We start from the raw sequence: 20,486 nt of genomic DNA on the forward strand, positions 1-20,486 counted from the left end.
GTTTTTTTTTTTTTTTTTCCAAAGAATGTAATTTTATTTTGTTCTTTATAATGACATCAACTAACATTCAATAAGAATAGGAATATTATTACTTTGTGAATTGTATTTTAGTGGATATACCCCAACGTTATGGACTTTCGTCTGTGTTAACGTTGGGGTGAATGTGTTGTGTATGATGGTGGTTTCGAACCAGTGTATTTCGGTTTTCCAATATCCAATATTGGCTAGAGTGAATTGATTCAATCCTCAGTCTTGATTTTCACTCTGGTGAGTCTACACAAAATAAATTCGTTCCAATGTTCTATTTTCAAAGTGATCTTTTCTTACTACATTAGAACTCCAACTCAACAAGTATGACTATTTTGTTGACGATTTACCTACTTCGTTACCTCTGTCGATAATGAATTAGTTAGAATCATTGTAGTTTGCGGGTAAAAACATTATAGGTAATTATAATTAGGTTAAACACATGGTATTAAAATTAGCACACGTGCCTTCAAAACGCGTTTCATTTCAACAACTTAGCGTAGGTACCTAAATGGGAACTATCAAATATTGATATTTCTCGAGGTATACCTATTTGATATTTCCCACACAATGTGAGAAAATTTCAACTTTTCCAGAGATTCATATTTATACACACGTTACGACGCTATCTACCAACGCGGTCTTTCGCGGGTGGTTGTGTATGTACGCGATATTTGAGCAAATTTGCGGACTTAAAAATTGGAACAAATATCCCGTACAACCGCAACAAATCAGTATATCGAAGGTCAATCCAACTCTAATCCTGTTTCTGGTTTCTCTCGCAGCACAAAGTGGACTACACCTCCCTCCATCGGCGACCTTCGACCTTATCCGTCGACCTGGACGGAATCGATCACGCGACCCCTGCCTTAGACACCCCGTCCTCCTCTACTAGCACCGCTGGTACTAAAACTGCCACATCCCGACTGCCAGTCAACGTGGGAATGAAACACTCCGAGAGCAAAATGAAACTTAACAAGCAATGAAACCTCAACCAGTGATTACCCTAAAGGTGTGTCCAAACATAGTCGATCGATGTCGATAAACGAGGAAAACCTATGTTATCGAGGTAGTATGCACGGTCCAGTCGACATCGATCGACTGCCGGTCGACTATATAATAGTGGATACAACTTAAGGTTGATCTTTTGAACATTTGAACCCCGAGTAGTCTTAGTAACCAGGGAAAATGACCTAATAGTCAACTCCGAGCATTTTGAAAACAATAACAGTCTTAGTAAATTAATAACGTAAGAGAAAGGTGCCTTTACAGGCGATTTCCTCTGTGCACCTCAAGGAAGGACCATTGGAATCTCAGCCGAAAAAAAAAAGTGGTCAGTTTCCCGAAAGGAAAATACACATCATCTGTCAAAAACGGTTGTCCTTCCCACAGGAAACAGTAAAACATATAAATGATCCGTTAAAGAAGAACAATAATACTATCACTGCCATTATGTACCTACAAAAATAGCGCGAGACTTACAAGCCCTTGAGGCTATTGTAGATTCGTATAAGCTTAACCCATCCTTTGGGGCTGTTTGCCCCTACACCTAAGCCTCGGAGTGGGCTTTTTCTGTATGGAGCTAAGCAGGATATTGTAGAAAATTACAACAGGTTTGTATCAAATTGTATCTGCAGCATTTATTAGGTACCCTTTTGTCTCTTTCTTGATCTATGTTCTATACATGAAGAGCTTTCTGTATTAGGCCAGCCACTCACTATCAGGTAGACCTGACAGGCGGAACTTTTCAGCCGTGCCGGTCAGGTCTACCTGGTAGTGTGTGTTCATCAGGTCTGATAGTGAGTGGCTGGCCTTTGAGAGCAAACGTACGGGGAGAATGACTTCGATAAGAATACATTGTAAATAGCCAAACCTAGACAGTGGATTTCACCAATATTTTCAATCCCTAGAAGGCCTGTTAAGCTAACAGCCCGTTAAGTTCTATTTCTTTTGTACCTATTTCTTTGTAGAAATCTTTTTTAAATGTCTCTACCCTTCCAGATTTGTTCTTTTTCGGTTAGGTACGTGAGTAGGTACATTTACATCCAGAGTGTACCTGTACATAGTACCTACTAGGTCTGTCTCTTGAATCGTTTTTCCCCGTTTTCAATTTTACCTCCAAACCTATTTCTAAATTTCTATTCTATTTATCATTTACATTTGTGTTCATTTCTGTTGTCTTCACAAAATTACTTCAATGAAGTGTATCTAAAATTACTTAAGCTAGTCAATTTTATTTTTGTTTATTATTTAAACATAATTTGTAAATAAATAATAAATACATACTTAAACGAACCACCTTTTGTTATTTTTATTCAGTCCTTTCATCTACATATTCTACATACTACATGGTATTGCTGCAGCTGAGGTGTTTCAACATAGAACACAAAATATCCTTATCTCCAAAACCGTGACCTAAAACAAAAAACAGGTAGGTACCTACTGTTAACATTAAACTGGAAATTCAAACTAAAACTAAAATCTGTGTATAATTGATAAGGTTTTCCTAAAAAAGATAATTCAGCACTTCTAGGAAATTCGATAAGAGAAAACCAAAAAAAGAAAACAACTCAATGTTTATTATTTGTCAGAATACAACCAATTTGTTGATCGTGAATATTTATTTGTACTCTACATAAATGTATACAGGGGACAAAATTTGATTCTTTTACATAAATTACTATAGGTAGGTATAGAATAATAGATAAATAAAATTAGGAGGGATAATACAGCATTAAAAAATACACTAGATATTATGTAGGAAGAATCATTATTTATTCGTACTTACTTGCCCAGACCAAAGGCTAAAATAGGTACACCTTTTTACTCAGAGAACCCCAAAAGGGACTCCTTCGAAATGTCAGAAATGTGTACACTTAAAAAACTGTTTCATTTCGTATCTACCTACTTTTATTACCTTAAGGTCTCTTCTACAGTAATAATGTTCAGGTAAATTATTATTACTAAAACAGAAACATTTTAAAGGTATTCATTATTGCACGATAACCTGCTTAGACAAAATGCAAACAATCGTAACTAAAAAATCGTCAAAGTTCAAATTGCAAAGGACTAAAATAACCAATTAACTAAAAACTAACGGAAGTTGTAATCAGAGAACATAAAAAATAAGTGCGTAAATTAATAATTTAAAATAATAATAAATACAACAAATTACTAAAGGTAGGTATAGAATAATAGATAAATAAAATTAAGAGGGATAATACAGCATTTAAAAAATACACTAGATATTATGTAGGAAGAATCATTTATTCGTACTTACTTGCCCAAAGGCTAAAATAGGTACACCTTTTTCCCCAGAGAACCCCAAAAGGGACTCCTTCGAAATGTCAGAAAAGTGTACCCTTAAAAAGCTGTTTCATTTCGTATCTACCTACTTTTATTACCTTAAGGTCTCTTCTACAGTAATAATGTTCAGGTAAATTATTATGACCAAAACAGAAGCATTTTTAAGGTATTCATTATTGCACGATAACCTGCTTAGACAAAAATGCAAACAGTCGTAACTAAAAAATCGTCAAAGTTCAAATTGCAAAGGACTAAAATTAACAATTAACTAAAAACTAACGGAAGTTGTAATCAGAGAACATAAAAAATAAGTGCGTAAATTAATAATTTAAAATAATAATAAATACAATCGGAGACTAGTCTGCGGGGACCCATCCCTGAAAGGACCTCACCTCTAATTTTTCGTGCAAAAAAATGACAAAGAGGACGTTTTTCTGTGTAAAGAGTTTGCAGTACTTTCAGGACTAGGCCCCAGACGCCTATAGATTTTGAAAGAAGTTGGTCAGGAGAGAGAAGTATGAGGCTATTCCATAAAGAACTCTGCACTTTGTATTTCACAATCTTGACAAAAAAAAAAAAAAAAAAAAAAAAAAAAAACCGGGTTTTTCCTTACGTCCGGGACTCCTAGGTCTCGTAAATTTAGACTAGCATTACGCATTACCTACCTATGTTATGAGTGTTATGACTATTTTGTTGACGATTTACCTACTTCGTTACCTCTGTCGATAATGAATTAGTTAGAATCATTGTAGTTTGCGGGTAAAAACATTATAATTAGGTTAAATACATGGTATTAAAATTAGCACACGTGCCTTCAAAACGCTTTTCATTTCAACAACTTAGCGTAGGTACCTAAATGGGAACTATCAAATACTTATTGATATTTCCCGAGGTATACCTATTTGATATTTCCCACACAATGTGAGAAAATTTCAACTTTTCCAGAGATTCATATTCATACACACGTTACGACGTTATCTACCAACGCGGTCTTGCGCGGGTGGTTGCGTATGTACGCGATATTTGAGCAAATTTCCGGACTTAAAAATTGGAACAAATATCCCGTACAACCGCAACAAATCAGTATATCGAAGGTCAATCCAACTCTAATCCTGTTTCTGGTTTCTCTCGCAGCACAAAGTGGACTACACCTCCCTCCATCGGCGACCTTCGACCTTATCCGTCGACCTGGACGGAATCGATCACGCGACCCCTGCCTTAGACACCCCGTCCTCCTCTACTAGCACCGCTGGTACTAAAACTGCCACATCCCGACTGCCAGTCAACGTGGGAATGAAACACTCCGAGAGCAAAATGAAACTTAACAAGCAATGAAACCTCAACCAGTGATTACCCTAAAGGTGTGTCCAAACATAGTCGATCGATGTCGATGAACGAGGAAAATCTATGTTATCGAGGCAGTATGGACGGTCCAGTCGACATCGATCGACTGCCGGTCGACTATATAATAGTGGATACAACTTAAGGTTGATCTTTTGAACATTTGAACCCCAATTAGTCTTAGTAACCAGGGAAAATGACCTAATAGTCAACTCCGAGCATTTTGAAAACAATAACAGTCTTAGTAAATTAATAACGTAAGAGAAAGGTGCCTTTACAGGCGATTTCCTCTGTGCACCTCAAGGAAGGACCATTGGAATCTCAGCCGAAAAAAAAAAGTGGTCAGTTTCCCGAAAGGAAAATACACATCATCTGTCAAAAACGGTTGTCCTTCCCACAGGAAACAGTAAAACATATAAATGATCCGTTAAAGAAGAACAATAATACTATCACTGCCATTATGTACCTACAAAAATAGCGCGAGACTTACAAGCCCTTGAGGCTATTCATACTTAAATGCTTGTTGTGGGATCACGGCTCTTGTCACAAATATCGTTCCCCAATTATTACACCTAGATAAATTTTATGACTTGGACTTGAACCACCAACCTCCAGATTCCCGAGAAAAGTACATACATACAAACAAGGTAGGTAGGTACGTAGGTTCTAATCTATGCTGGTAGGTATGCCTATAAAACGCCTGAGATTATTGATTCGAGAATGTGCTGTACACCATGGTATAATCAAGGAGGAAAATACGGTTTGTCTACTTAGGTACTGCCCTAAAGTACCTACTTTTAAAATAAATAAATGAATAATGAAACACAATCTGTCGTAATTGGGGAAGATTAGTTGGACTTTATCAACAGATAATCACCGACTCACCTTGACTAGACAGCTGGAGGAGAGGGTTTTTTTTTCTATTCGCTAAAGTTGTGTCCAAACATAGACGACCGGTCGTCGATCGACGCGACGCGACGAGGAGAAACTATGTTATCGAGGCGGTGTGGACGGTTCAGTCTACATCGACGTCGACAACAAAGATTTATCTCATCAATCGATCGATGGCTGGTCGACTATGTGTAGACACACCTTAATACTTACTTTGATTTGTCCCTCCAGGATAGAGAAGCTCGCCCAGGCCAACAAGAAGAGGCTCATGATTGAGGCCGAAGCTGAAGCGGAAAGGAACCAGGAAATCCAGGTTCAAGAACAGGAAATCCTGAGGCGGAAAAAGGAGCTGGAGTCCAGTGTGAATCGACCTGCTGAGGCGGAGAAATATAGGTAAGTAGGAGATAATTATCTAGGTTCCAGTTTGCCCCTACACCTACACCTAAGCCTCGGAGTGGGCTTTATGTGTACGGAGCTAAGCAGGATATTGTAGAAAATTACAATAGGTTGTATCTGCAGCATTTATTAGGTACCCTTTTGTCTCTTTCTTGATCTATGTTCTATACATGAAGAGCTTTCTGTATTAGGCCAGCCATGTTTGCCCCTACACCTAAGCCTCGGAGTGGGCTTTTTCTGTATGGAGCTAAGCAGGATATTGTAGAAAATTACAACAGGTTTGTATCAAATTGTATCTGCAGCATTTATTAGGTACCCTTTTGTCTCTTTCTTGATCTATGTTCTATACATGAAGAGCTTTCTGTATTAGGCCAGCCACTCACTATCAGGTAGACCTGACAGGCGGAACTTTTCAGCCGTGCCGGTCAGGTCTACCTGGTAGTGTGTGTTCATCAGGTCTGATAGTGAGTGGCTGGCCTTTGAGAGCAAACGTACGGGGAGAATGACTTCGATAAGAATACATTGTAAATAGCCAAACCTAGACAGTGGATTTCACCAATATTTTCAATCCCTAGAAGGCCTGTTAAGCTAACAGCCCGTTAAGTTCTATTTCTTTTGTACCTATTTCTTTGTAGAAATCTTTTTTAAATGTCTCTACCCTTCCAGATTTGTTCTTTTTCGGTTAGGTACGTGAGTAGGTACATTTACATCCAGAGTGTACCTGTACATAGTACCTACTAGGTCTGTCTCTTGAATCGTTTTTCCCCGTTTTCAATTTTACCTCCAAACCTATTTCTAAATTTCTATTCTATTTATCATTTACATTTGTGTTCATTTCTGTTGTCTTCACAAAATTACTTCAATGAAGTGTATCTAAAATTACTTAAGCTAGTCAATTTTATTTTTGTTTATTAATGGTGTTTACTGTAGGTAAGTAGCCTTCCCAAAAAAAATCAGGGGTGAAGTCATGAAATAATTTTATTTTCTTAACTTACAAGAAATACTCTTGGCAAAATCTTTCCATACTGGAGCAAACTGTATGCAGTGTCCACACAATGGTGTTTACTGTAGGTAAGTAGCCTTCCCAAAAAAATTCAGGGGTGAAATCATGAAATAATTTTATTTTCTTAACTTACAAGAAATACTCTTGGCAAAATCTTTCCATACTGGAGCAAACTGTATGCAGTGTCCACACCAGCTATTGTAGAATTCCACAATCCAGGCTGTAGAGCTGCCAACAACATTCTCCACAAAATTACTTGATTTCAAGATATTGACTTTGTCATCTGATTGATACAGTCCTTGTCCTGATGATATATCATGATAAATCCTTTTTCCATCCACTGACTTGCTTAACACAACTTGATTGGAAAAGTAGAATATAGCCACAAAAAACAATAGTTTGACTGTCATTTTAAATTAAGTCTTGAGCCAGACAATGTGACCCACTAACATTTAAATGAGAGAAAGAAAGCTTTGTTCTAGAATTCTAGATTAAATTAATCCATCAGAGTAGGTAGATTAGGTAGAAACAGGAAAAAACACTTTGGCACAAAAAATATTCTGATAAGAAAAATTGATGGCTATAAAGTATAAACCCTCAACAGAACAAAAATATTAGGTAGGTACCTACAGCAATGAGAGTTACTGATAATGGTGTTAATTCGTTCTGATAATAAGTAGGCAAGTCTCTTATTATCAGAAAGAGAACAAATTTGAGAAAGATTTACCGCAGACTGCTCAGATTCTCAGAAGTGATTTGCTTGAGTGAACTTCCAGCAGTTCCAGCTTCCAGCTTTTCTGCCTGTTTCTGTCTTTCTGCTTTCCGCTTTCTGTTTCTCAATTTTTCAAATTTTCTGGAAAAGAGGAAAAGTGGAAAATTTTGTTTACTTTTACTACGGAATAGGCGTTAACTTCACCAACATCGATCATCGAACGCATTCGTACCAGTGTGAAGATAGCGCTTCTTGAAAGTTTTGACATTTTGACAACCCTTCACCAACGAAAAAAAATCGGATTTTTTTTCTTTCAAAATTTTCATCCTTTAATTTTATTAGATGGTGTTTCATTAACTAAAAAGAAAACCTTAAAACTTGGAAAAGAGGAAAAGTGGAAAATTTTGTTTACTTTTACTACGGAATAGGCGTTAACTTCACCAACATCGAACGCATTCGTACCAGTGTGAAGATAGCGCTTCTTGAAAGTTTTGACATTTTGACAACCCTTCACCAACGAAAAAAAAATCGGATTTTTTTTCTTTCAAAATTTTCATCCTTTAATTTTATTAGATGGTGTTTCATTAACTAAAAAGAAAACCTTAAAAGCTAATTTTCCAGCTTTCCCTCCAAGACGAGCTTAATCTACCTACTAATGGCTAGTTATTTTTTATGGCCAGGTTTTATGTCACTTCAAGACGTTGGTGCACCTGCTGATAAAGAAAACACACTCAAAAAAAAAACAAATGTTGGAAGTTGGAACTGTTGGAAGTTTTGGTTTTGGATTGTTGGATCTTTGGATGACAATAAAAATTCAATTTTTACTATTTCTGACCTAAAAATGGAATGAAGAAAGTGAAAATCACCTATATAAATGCTTTACAGACCAAAGTGTTCTCAGCTACAAATGCGATTAGATTGACCAGTGTTTCTGGAGCTTCAGTAATTGATCATACAAATTGACCTACCATGGCCGTAAGTATACAAAACTAATCTTTTATAAATACAATACTTAAAAAAATTCATCTATCACAAATTGTCTTTTTGGTATTAAAAAAGAAAAGCCACCGTCAAGTAGGGCTCAAAACAGAGTGGAACGGAGAGAGACCTACCTCGGTGTAGTGGTCAAGGCGCTTGACTGGTAAACAGGAGGGCGTGGGTTCAATCCCAGCCGAGGTATGGAATTTTATCCTCAATATAAAGAAAGTGAAAATCACCCATAAATGCTTTACAGACCAAAGTGTTCTCAGCTACAAATGATTAGATTGACCAGTGTTTCTGGAGCTTCAGTAATTGATCATACAAATTGACCTACCATGGCCGTAAGTATACAAAACTAATCTTTTGATATTTTAACTGAAACCCATAGATACCACTGGCATAAATCCCACACCAGAAATTAAGTTGCCCTGCAAAGACCCCCAAGTGCCTAAAATTTGGACTATCCAAATCCAACCCCCTCCCCCATCAATATATTCAGTTAGGGGCTCCCCGGTGAAACCTCACAGGGTGCAAAAAGTATGCCACTGAAGATCCATAGTAATTTTTACAGGCCTAAACATTGGTCTAGTTAGCTTGGACAATGCAAATATCATGACCTTAATCCTTGTTAAACAAAAAATGAAATAAGCAAGGTGTTATTCTAATCATAACTATTATTTTCTTCCTCAGCCTCAGAAAGGAAAGCTGGCCACCAAAGGCCAGAAACAAATAGTTGAAGACAATGCTGCCACATTAAGTTTTTATAGGAACATGGTTTATGGAGCCAATGGAGTTTATTTGGTGGTTATGACAATCCTAGGGGCTTCTTGGACACTTGGCACTGGAGTAAGTAAATCCCATAGGTCCCTCTCTCGTTTAGTATACTCTCTAGCCCAGTCTATTGTTAAAGCAGAGAACCTTCCCCCAATCCTCAGACCTTCCATTGGCAAGTGTAATGTGATACACACTAAACTTGGCCATGCAAGTTGCTCCTATATTAAAATGCACTATGATCTTATCTTACTTAATGGAGATATTGATCAAATAGCCATCTGAAATATTTATCCAGTTGTTTGAGTGAATAAAGGCAATCTTTCTTTCTTAAAAAAAAAAAAAAAAATCTATGCGGTTTGAAGTCGCCGCTTCCCTCTACCTGCTCGATGCTGTATAGAGTCTATAGTCTATGTGCCATGCTCTTCACTCTATGTATTTTGTTTGAGCCTAACATAGCCTGGGTACAAAAAAAAAATAGCACGTCACTTTGAAAAACTCTTTCATAAAAGTCCAATTGAAATGCAGGAGAAAAGCAAAACTCGAAGGAAAAATAGCAAGAAATTGTTCAATTTAAGTTGAGGGAGTGTTCTATGAAGAAGTTTTTTCAAGACAAAGCGCAAATAGACATACTTAGTAAACAGGAAGACAATTTAGGTTATTTAGGAGAAACATTAAATAGGTAACTAAAGAATCGAGAACCGTATTGTTGGGAAAAAGAAAATAAAAAAAAATATATATATATAGATTGTAGTCCTCTATGCCTATGCAATTCTAGATTCCTAAAAAAGTTTTTAGTAAAAACCACTATACCTTACAGGAATCGAACAGCCTATACACTTATTTAATAAACCATGTAAAGAAAAAAAAAGTACAAAGCTACCTATAAGAAACGGATAAGGACAATAAAAAAGCCTAAACAGACAAATGAAAGTATACTTTTAAAACTTCAAATAAACAGAAAAGACGAAATAATTGTATACCTCTTCAGGTACATCTACAGGGTGGAAAAAAGTAGTGGTAATAATTATTTCAAGTAGAAACCGGGAAATCCAGTATTATAACCGGGACAATCATGTTGTAATTTATTTTATTATTAATCAAATCAATTTTCAGTGATCACAGATTAACTTCATCAGTCAATATTTTCCTTGAAATAGACTAGGTCGACTCGAAGAAGTGACACAGTGGAATGTTGGTTCAAGGACTGTGACTGAGATCTTATAGTTAAATGCCCCTTAGGATTGGTCCTTATGGGATCATTTTGAACACAAATTTTAATGTGCTTTTAACATACTTTTTTCAGACATGCCAAAGACCTGATCATCTTGACAACCATTGCCCAAGTTTGCTCATTGTACTCCAACTATTTCTGGCTCCTGTGGTTATTGGTAAGGCCAAAGTTCATTTTATTTTTGAATAATTAAACTGGAATATTAAGGAACAATAGAACCACTCCTGGTTATTTTCTTCAATATTGTTTTGTACATGTCTATCTAATCTATCTATCTAAATATTCCAATTTAAAAAAAAAAAAAATATCTGGCGTGAACATCACATGACTTTCTATTACATTTGTGGAATACGTATTTGAAAAAAAAAAGTCCCGAGGATGAGTGACTATCCGATTTTTACCAAATTGTTACAGTCGCGTCCTTGGACCATACCGGGATATCATACCAAATTTCATCTCTTTACAACAAACCATTCTTGAGATATTTTGTTCACAACTTTTCACTTTTTCCCATTTAAACCTGTAGTACGTAACGTACGTACGTACAGACCATGGGCTAAAAACCACCTTTTTGACATCAGGGGATCCCAAAACGGATATTTCCAACCATTTCCCGATTTAGGACAAACCATTCTTGAGATATTTTGTTCACAACTTTTCACTTTTTCCCATTTAAACCTGTAGTACGTAAGGTACGTACGTACAGACCATGGGCTAAAAACCACCTTTTTGACATCAGGGGATCCCAAAACGGATATTTCCAACCATTTCCCGATTTAGAAATTTTGGACTGATTGATATACTTTCATTAGGTACTGGTATAGCTCGCTATACTGTAGTAATAGAAAGTAATAATGATATATGTAATAATTCCAGGCACCAATACGGGGCTTCTACTTAGTGTGGATCAACTTCCTTGGGCCATGGTTCTTCCAGTCTGCTCCTGAGCAACCTGAGGAGGCGGAAATCAAACCCACAGCCTAGCACCTACAAGCTACAAGGCAGATGCACTACCAACTAAGCTAACTAGGCTGGCTTACATGTATTTTACAAAGTATTATATTGTTGCATTTTCAGTTTCTTCTTTTGCTGGCCCTGTGTTCCTATGTGGGAAGCTACCAGTTCATGAAATACATGTCAACCCCAAAGTATGGGCCTGACGAGAAAACTCTCCTGGATAGTGGCTCTGATCTCAACATGGAAGGAGGTCTTGGAGAGTGAGTTCCCTTATTCCCCAGATCCCTCTGAAATATGAGAAGAAAAAGAAAGGTTTGTGATAAAGAAAATGCTTTAAAGATGTTTCATCAGTAAATGGTTTCTTCAAATTAAATTGATCACAAGGCAATGCCTAGACCCTTGACAAATGGAGTGTGCCTGAAGGCATGTGACATGTGATGTGTTCCAATCCACTCGATGTTAGGGCATAGTTTGGAACAAGGCATAGAACAGCATAGTCAGTTTGGAAGGTAGAGCGCCTGCCTTGTAAGTGCTAGCTTGCAGGTTCAATTAGTGCCTGGGCGAAGTTTATTCTCATATCGTTCTCGCAACTGCTGGCTTCTCCTATCCTGTCCTCACAACTCTCCAACAATTTCTAATTAAAATTATCCCAAGGGCAATGTAAACCTAGAGTAGGTACCTAGACCATTGACAAAGGGAGTGTGCCTGAAGGCATGTGATAAGTTCCTACCCACCTGATTCCTAAGAACACACGCAATCCAACATTCTAATGCCTGCCATTTTTTTTTCCTTTCCCCCCCAAGATGAGTGTTTCATCACCGTTTTTATTTCGTAGCAATGAAACAACTGCTACATTATAAAATGTGTGTAAATGTGTTCTTACCCTAGAAGTGCAATAACAGCACCCAATACTTTCATTAGGTACTGGTATAGCTCGCTATACTGTAGTAATAGAAAGTAATAATGATATATGTAATAATTAATAATATGTTCCAGGCACCAATACGGGGCTTCTACTTAGTGTGGATCAACTTCCTTGGGCCATGGTTCTTCCAGTCTGCTCCTGAGCAACCTGAGGTGTCTGAAAAGAAACAGAAGAAAATGGAGAGGCGAATGAAGAGACTTGGATGATGAAACATTTCACCCAAGTGAACACATGGGTGAAACATGAATGATAGACTCGGTGTACATAATACAGGGAGAGAGGGATTGAACTCGTACCTACGGGTATACTGTCTTACCTATGTTGAATAGGATTTGGACTGATTGCAATACTTTCTCATTACTAGTATAGTTTTGCGGTACTTTAGTAATAGAAAGTAAAAATAGAGGTGTAAAGAGTGAGTGAGTGAGTTGAGTTAGTTATAGAAAAGAACTGCTCAGTCAGTGATTCAGATTCCAACTCCGTGTATCTATAGGTCAGTTGAAGAGTGAGTTACATGGTTCAGGATCTGACCCATTGGTCCACTGAACAGAGTTAGTATTTTTTATAAACTCACTACCTATACATCTCTGAGGAGGTTTAAAAATTGGGCAACATACCTAGAGTACATGAGACTTTAACCACGGGGGTTTTACATTTTTTTAATTATTTTAACAAAGGGAGAGGGTGACTGAACTATGCAATTTGTAATTAGATTGGTACTTATGACAAAAGTGTGAAGTATTAGATAGGTTCTTGTAGATCAGTAGCACTAGACTCGCAATTGAGGGTGTTCGAATCCTATTTGTGACTTGAAACTTTAGTAGTCATTTCAAGGTGAAAGCTTGGCTTTATCAACATTATTTTTTAAGTTTTTATCCATATAGTTTGAGGGTGTCACGCATACTTTGAACTCTTGACGTCCGCGCACCTGCATGTAGACTGAACAATTTATTAAACTAGCTCTTGAGGCTTAAGTTGTCATAGATTATGAAATCGGGATTTTTTTTTTATCATACATATTAGTTAATGTTGGTGGTTTTTCATTATTATTTCCTGTAAATAAAACTTTTGGTAATGACTATTCCGTTGTGAATTACGTATTTATTTATTTATGTCACTGTTTACCTAACTACTTGGTTTTTTAGTGATATCAATTCGGCGATACCCACTCCTCACAAGATAACTTTTCAAGGCCTTGGAATAGGTGAAATAAAACGAAGATTTTTTGTAAACACCAAACTAGTAAAAATATATGTATTCATTAAAAACAGGCAATGTGACGGAGTAAATAAAAACAGGCAAGACAAAACACCAAAAAATAAAACTAAATAAGGGTAATATAAAGGTGAAATACTGGGACTATCTAGGGTAAAACCACAAAAATAAGGTAAAGCTGCCAATTAAGAACCATGTGTAGGATTTACTGTAAAGTTGTAACTAGACTGCCATTCAGGTCAAAAAGTTGAAAGGAAAAACAGTTACAGAAGGCACAAGAGAAAATAAGATTTTCAAAGTGTGAATTAAATCAGAATAAAATCATTCGAGTGTAAAAAATACATAAATAATGAATTAAATACCTATAAAAAGTTTCATTGACTGGGTTTCACATTTCATGTGAAAACATTTATTTGACTGGACTTTTTTGATATGATAAGTTAATACCTTGAATACATATTTCGAAATGTCCAAATAAAAAATAAAAGTAAATTCCTTTTACAAATTAATCAATCGAGATGTTAGCAAGGAATGTTGAGAAAATGTAGGGCTTTGACCTATCAATATTTGTTTCCGTTTTGAACAGGTGTTGAAATGACATACCCATTCACAACAGCACTATGTCCCATAGGGATAACATGCTAATTTATTGAAATAATTTTAAAATTTTAACACATACCTTTTAATTTATTGAAGGATTTCTTTTGGTAGGTATTTCTGTAAGAGGGACTGTCTTATCAGTGGAATGTTATTGTTATTGTCTCAATTTTATTATATTCCTAGTTTTCTGTTACTGTTCTCACAACTGATGGATTGATACTGTACTGATAACTCTTCTAGGAACTTATGATAATGATTATATTAGTCAGGTAAATTATTAAAGTTTTTATGGACTTACTTATTATGGACTTTGTATTTTTTATGATTGGATTTTGATTTTCTTATTTCTTTTGAGTTTCTTCTTTTTACTTTTTTTTTACGTTTGAAAGCTCAACGATTGATCAGCTGATTTCGTTAATCCGGAGCTTGAAACGGTGAATTGTCAAACGCGCAAGGGAGCAAAAGGAAAACTGCAAAATCCGTTTTTACGAGATTGAAAAATAACTTACATTTTTTAGGCAGTGGATCACATAAATGAAAAATATCGGCTGTAAAATCGACAAAAACCTTCAAAATCGAATTAAAACCTGGCATCCCTAGAGACCCTAGAATCTAGTTTTTTTTTTAATTCAATTATTTAAAAATTCGCGCTTAATTTTTATGGAGTTTTGTCAAAGAGGACGCCCAAACAAAACTCTTTTCTCTTTGTAATTTTAAAATAAAAATAAAACCCCCTCCTTTGTCCCCTTCCACTTTTCTCGTGCAAAATCCGTTTTTACGAGATTAAAAAATAACTTACATTTTTTAGGCAGTGGATCACATAAATGAAAAATAACTGCTGTAAAATCGACAAAAACCTTCAAAATCGAATTAAAACCTGGCATCCCTAGAATCTAGTTTGATTTTTTTTTAATTTAATTTAAAAATTCGCGCTTATTTTTTATGGAGTTTTGCCAAAGAGGACGCCCAAACAAAACTCTTTTCTCTTTGTAATTTTAAAATAAAAATAAAACCCCCTCCTTTGTCCCCTTCCACTTTTCTCTTCTCCCCTTTTAAAGTCAATATTCTTTATTTACTATGGACCCAAGAAATGGAAATTTTGTGTTTTTATATGAATTAAATGCATTTAATTTAAATTAATAACCTTTTAACTAGTCGTAAGTGTTTATTCAAATGTAGTACACATCGGAAAAGCTTCACCCAAGTAAGTTTTCTCTCCCACAAGAGTTATCAAATCCAAACTGAAGATAGAAGATACCTCTCCCATGGTGTTGGTTGTTTACAGTAGAGAAGCAGGGATAGTATTATTACTTCTCTTTTCCTTCATTTTACTCATCTCTATTAAATGTAGCACTAATTCTCAATAAATATTCCTAGTATTTAATTCCAAAGTTCGATTGGGGAATTTGTCATTCTAGAGATAATTTCAAGAACTCTTCATGCATAAACCATTGTGTCATCTTCACTTGTGAGCTCATGGAAAAGTAGAGCATAGAAATAAGAGAAAAGTAAACACATTATGGATTGGAATCACTTGTCCTCATTTCCCATTTATCAATATTTATGATTCTGTTTTACTTGAGAAAGTTTTTATACTTTCCCATAAAATTTGCAAATTCAATTTTGGTTTCACAAAGGATGGTAACTTTGAAGTAAGTTTTTAAAACTTATGTTCTCACACTTCCTCTGCCAAGAGTTTTATTTTACTACCAGTGTTGTTCTGTGCTTTCCTTGCAATGGTGTTCAACACTCCAGGCAATGTTTGAATTTCATGTAATAATGGAGACTAGATTATTGGGATCACTTGTTTGATGAGCATACTACACCTTCCTGAAGTAATGTAGTGAAATTGATGTTTTGTGACAGCATAGTCTAATGACTCACCCTTTACTTACCATCTCAATCTTCATAGGTAGATAACTGTATAATTGCCTTACAACCTTACATTGACTTATTTTTGTTCTGAACTAAAAATATTTCCTAATTGAATTAATTGACAATATTATTGATTTCTTTTAGGCTTAACTTGTAAGTAAATCACCTCGATAATCATACTGTCCACAACCTGATAGCAGGATGGATAAAATATTCAAACGGAAGAAACAGGAGGTGGATACAAATGAAGAGGAAGAAGATGATTTGGAAGAGGGTGTGGATCTTCCCCTTCTACCAAAAAGGTAAAAATGATTTTTAATTTTTATTGATAAGTTTAAAGGTATTATTTGTCAACAAAACTATTTAACAAGCTTATCTATAAAAATGACACTGTGAAGATTAGGTAGTCAGACTTGGCATAGGCAACCCTTTTATTTACTTATGGTTAGTCTCATAGTTTGATAGTCATCCAGGGAACATTTTTATACAGAGATTGCAAACTGATTTATTTATTTATTTATTTATTTTTTTAATGCCTTATATTTACTTAGGTAAGCAGTTAAGTGATTGTCTACTACTGAGTTGTTTTATTGACCCCATTTTCATTGAACTTTTTCTAAAAATGTTTCCCATCATTTTTCTCATCATCTAGGACCAAAGTTCAGGCCCAGAGAAAGTTTGCACAAGGCTCAAGTCCAATGGTGACTCCAGTAAAGGAAACTCCCCCTGAAGTTGAGACTACACCTGTAATCCCAATGGCTCCTAAAATAATCAGTACACCTCCTGTGAACCAACCTAAAACAGAAGATTTCCTTACATTTCTGTGCTTCAGAGGTAAATGGAATGTCTGTGTATATTTTAATGATTAAGCTACACCTATTGTAATTTTACCAAAATTATATTTGTATGTAAGAACTTAAGTAGGTAGGTACCTTTACTGTTCCTAAAATTCATTTTAAGGACCTAAAATACCTACTTAATATTTGCCTTAGACAAAATGTTCATTACTATTCCTCCCTTAAAAGAGTAAGGAGATAATAAACAAAACAACGAGTTCCAATAACTGAAGATGTTCCTTGAATTTCAAATAACATGAGATATGGGAGGTATAAGTGTCCCTCCCATTGGAAATGGACTTTGGAGTTTTGGTACTTGGAACATTTCATAAATTTGTTATTTGATTTCAGGCACCCCTCTAATCTCTGGACATCTCAGTGCTATGTTTAGCAACCCAAGTCCTTCTTCACTAATGGCTGCACCCACCTCTGACCAGGTATATTTCCCACACCCATTCTATCACAAGGGATCCTTGTTTTTTTTTTTTTGCAATTTTATCCACATAATGAATAGATGACCCAAGAGGTTAGGTTCTAAAAAAAAGGTTTGGACACCAACTATAATTATTTGTTACCCTCTACTCAGAACTCAAAATCTGTTCTTATTTTACCCATTGACTAAAAGGCAGCCTATCTGTGTAATAATATTAATATCTAAGCCCATCCCATAATCATAATGTAGATCTCCAGGGTTAAATAAATCAGACCCTTTCCTTCTTACTGACTTGGTTGACTCAAAACTGCAAAGTGAAATATATTTCTGTAGAAGGGAAATTGAGATATTATTGTGAATTTTTTCTCCTACATTTGCAGAGATATTATTGTGAATTTTTTCTCCTACATTTTTTATCCATAATTAACAGTTGTGTTTCTTCCTGTACAGAAAAATGCAACTGGTAAGAAGGGGAAGAAGGACTCTTTCTTCCTTACTTACTGACTTGGTTGACTCAAAACTGCAAAGTGAAATATATTTCTGTAGAAGGGAAATTATCTTTGAGAATTGCAGAGATATTATTGAGAATTTTTTCTCCTACATTTTTTATCCATAATTAACAGTTGTGTTTCTTCCTGTACAGAAAAATGCAACTGGTAAGAAGGGTTTTTTTTTTATTAATATTTATTAGAGTGTGCCAACATTGAATAATAATGTTATATAGACTAGAAAAGGCTAAGTAAACTTATTAAATGATTGAACGCTGAATATTTACTAGAGAGCAAGTGAGATTCTTCTAGAAAACAACAGGCGACACATATTTGGCATCAAGGCAAATAGTATGACAATACCTTTAGTAACAAGATTTGACACATAAAAACAAAGGTATTAACTATTATTACTTCTCTTTTCCTTAATTTTACTTAAATGTAGCACTAATTCTCAATAAATATTCCTAGTATTTAATTCCAAAGTTCGATTGGGGAATTTGTCATTCTAGAGATAATTTCAAGAACTCTTCATCCATAAACCATTGTGTCATCTTCACTTGTGAGCTCATGGAAAAGTAGAGCAAGCATAGAAATAAGAGAAAAGTAAACACATTATGGATTGGAATCACTTGTCCTCATTTCCCATTTATCAATATTTATGATTCTGTTTTACTTAAGAAAGTTTTTATACTTTCCCATAAAATTTGTAAATTCGATTTTGGTTTCACAAAGGATGGTCACTTTGATGTAAGTTTTTAAAACCTATGTTCTCACACTTCCTCTGCCGAGAGTTTTATTTTACTACCAATGTTATTAATCAATCTGTGCTTTCCTTATAATGGTGTTCAACACTCAAGGCAATGTTTGAATTTCATGTAATAATGGAGACTAGATTATTGGGATCATTTGTTTGATGAGCATACTACACCTACCTGAAGTAATGTAGTGAAATTGATGTTTTGTGACAGCATAGTCTAATGACTCACCCTTTATACTTACCATCTCAATCTTCATAGGTAGATAACTGTATAAGTGCCTTACATTGACTTATTTTTGTTCTGAACTTTAAATATTTCCTAATTTAATTAATTGACAATATTATTGATTTCTTTTAGGCTTAACTTGTAAGTAAATCACCTCGATAATCATACTGTCCACAACCTGATAGCAGGATGGATAAAATATTCAAACGGAAGAAACAGGAGGTGGATACAAATGAAGAGGAAGAAGATGATTTGGAAGAGGGTGTGGATCTTCCCCTTCTACCAAAAAGGTAAAAATGATTTTTAATTTTTATTGATAAGTTTAAAGGTATTATTTGTCAACAAAACTATTTAACAAGGTGATCTATAAAAATGACACTGTGAAGATTAGGTAGTCAGACTTGGCATGGGCAACTCTTTTATTTACTTATGGTTAGTCTCATAGTTTGATAGTCATCCAGGGAACATTTTTATACAGTAGATTGCAAACTGATTTATTTATTTATTTATTTATTTATTTTTAATGCCTTAGGTACTTGTATATTTACTTAGGTAAGCAGTTGAGTGATTGTCTACTACTGAGATGTTTTATTGACCCCATTTTCATTGAACTTTTTCTAAAAATGTTTCCCATCATTTTTCTCATCATCTAGGACCAAAGTTCAGGCCCAGAGAAAGTTTGCACAAGGCTCAAGTCCAATGGTGACTCCAGTAAAGGAAACTCCCCCTGAAGTTGAGACTACACCTGTAATCCCAATGGCTCCTAAAATAATCAGTACACCTCCTGTGAACCAACCTAAAACAGAAGATTTCCTTACATTTCTGTGCTTCAGAGGTAAATGGAATGTCTGTGTATATTTTAATGATTAAGCTACACCTATTGTAATTTTACCAAAATTATATTTGTATGTAAGAACTTAAGTAGGTAGGTACCTTTACTGTTCCTAAAATTCATTTTAAGGACCTAAAATACCTACTTAATATTTGTATGATTAAGCTACACCTATTGTAATTTTATCAAAATTATATTTGTATGTCACACATGGCCTTGATGCTTAGCGTGTAAACAAATAAATAAATATTTGTATGTAAGAACTTAAGTAGGTAGGTACCTTTACTGTTCCTAAAATTCATTTTAAGGACCTAAAATACCTACTTAATATTTGCCTTAGACAAAATGTTCATTACTATTCCTCCCTTAAAAAAGTAAGGAGATATTAAACAAAACAATGAGTTCCAATAACTGCAGATGTTCCTTGAATTTCAAATAACATGGGATATGGGAGGTATAAGTGTCCCTCCCATTGGAAATGGACTTTGGAGTTTTGGTACTTGGAACATTTCATAAATTTTTTATTTGATTTCAGGCACCCCTCTAATCTCTGGACATCTCAGTGCTATGTTTAGCAACCCAAGTCCTTCTTCACTAATGGCTGCACCCACCTCTGACCAGGTATGTTTCCCACACCCATTCTATTACAAGGGATCCTTGTTTCCTTTTTTTTTTTC

General features: G+C 35.3%; 4 protein-coding genes and 1 long non-coding RNA gene across 8 annotated transcripts in view; 3 read left to right on the forward strand and 2 right to left on the reverse strand.

The window, feature by feature from the left end:
- The window catches only part of LOC103519113 (sulfhydryl oxidase 1-like), a 14,866-nt gene extending 6,965 nt beyond the window's left edge, over positions 1-7,901 (reverse strand). The window contains exons 1-2 of one of the 4 annotated variants that reach the window (XM_026830721.1): positions 7,699-7,901; positions 7,098-7,450 (exon numbers count right to left, since the gene is read on the reverse strand). In XM_026830721.1, the coding sequence (XP_026686522.1) occupies positions 7,098-7,374 (277 nt within the window). In that variant the 5' untranslated portion in view covers positions 7,375-7,450; positions 7,699-7,901. Of the gene's footprint in view, positions 1-7,097; positions 7,506-7,691 lie in introns of all 4 variants that reach the window. The other 3 variants (XM_026830720.1, XM_026830719.1, XM_026830718.1) reach the window with 3 other exon arrangements.
- On the reverse strand, positions 889-6,743 carry LOC113471510. The gene is made up of 2 exons (XR_003394183.1): positions 6,176-6,743; positions 889-1,576 (listed from the first exon to the last, which is right to left on the reverse strand). It is a non-coding gene; the product is annotated as an uncharacterized LOC113471510 (long non-coding RNA).
- A 972-nt stretch (positions 7,902-8,873) lies between the features above and the next one.
- Positions 8,874-13,637, forward strand: LOC103519115 (transmembrane protein 208). The gene is made up of 5 exons (XM_008484201.2): positions 8,874-8,998; positions 9,348-9,503; positions 11,740-11,879; positions 12,508-12,520; positions 12,616-13,637. The coding sequence occupies exons 1-5, from the start codon at positions 8,993-8,995 to the stop codon at positions 12,748-12,750; spliced, it is 450 nt and encodes a 149-aa protein (XP_008482423.1). The 5' UTR covers positions 8,874-8,992; the 3' UTR covers positions 12,751-13,637.
- A 1,786-nt stretch (positions 13,638-15,423) lies between these two features.
- Positions 15,424-18,007, forward strand: LOC103519116 (protein Jumonji-like). Its single transcript, XM_008484202.3, has 5 exons — positions 15,424-15,563; positions 16,379-16,536; positions 16,887-17,068; positions 17,422-17,507; positions 17,954-18,007. The coding sequence occupies exons 2-5, from the start codon at positions 16,436-16,438 to the stop codon at positions 18,005-18,007; spliced, it is 423 nt and encodes a 140-aa protein (XP_008482424.1). The 5' UTR covers positions 15,424-15,563; positions 16,379-16,435.
- A 1,108-nt stretch (positions 18,008-19,115) lies between these two features.
- LOC103519117 (protein Jumonji-like) overlaps positions 19,116-20,486 on the forward strand; it is a 2,381-nt gene continuing 1,010 nt past the window's right edge. Inside the window, exons 1-3 of the mRNA XM_008484203.2 lie at positions 19,116-19,267; positions 19,631-19,812; positions 20,345-20,430. Of these exons, the coding sequence (XP_008482425.1) occupies positions 19,167-19,267; positions 19,631-19,812; positions 20,345-20,430 (369 nt within the window). The 5' untranslated portion in view covers positions 19,116-19,166. The remainder of the gene's footprint in view (positions 19,268-19,630; positions 19,813-20,344; positions 20,431-20,486) is intronic.

This window comes from Diaphorina citri, unplaced genomic scaffold (genome assembly GCF_000475195.1).
Source record: "Diaphorina citri unplaced genomic scaffold, Diaci psyllid genome assembly version 1.1 scaffold2541, whole genome shotgun sequence".
Lineage (NCBI taxonomy): Eukaryota > Metazoa > Arthropoda > Insecta > Hemiptera > Psyllidae > Diaphorina > Diaphorina citri.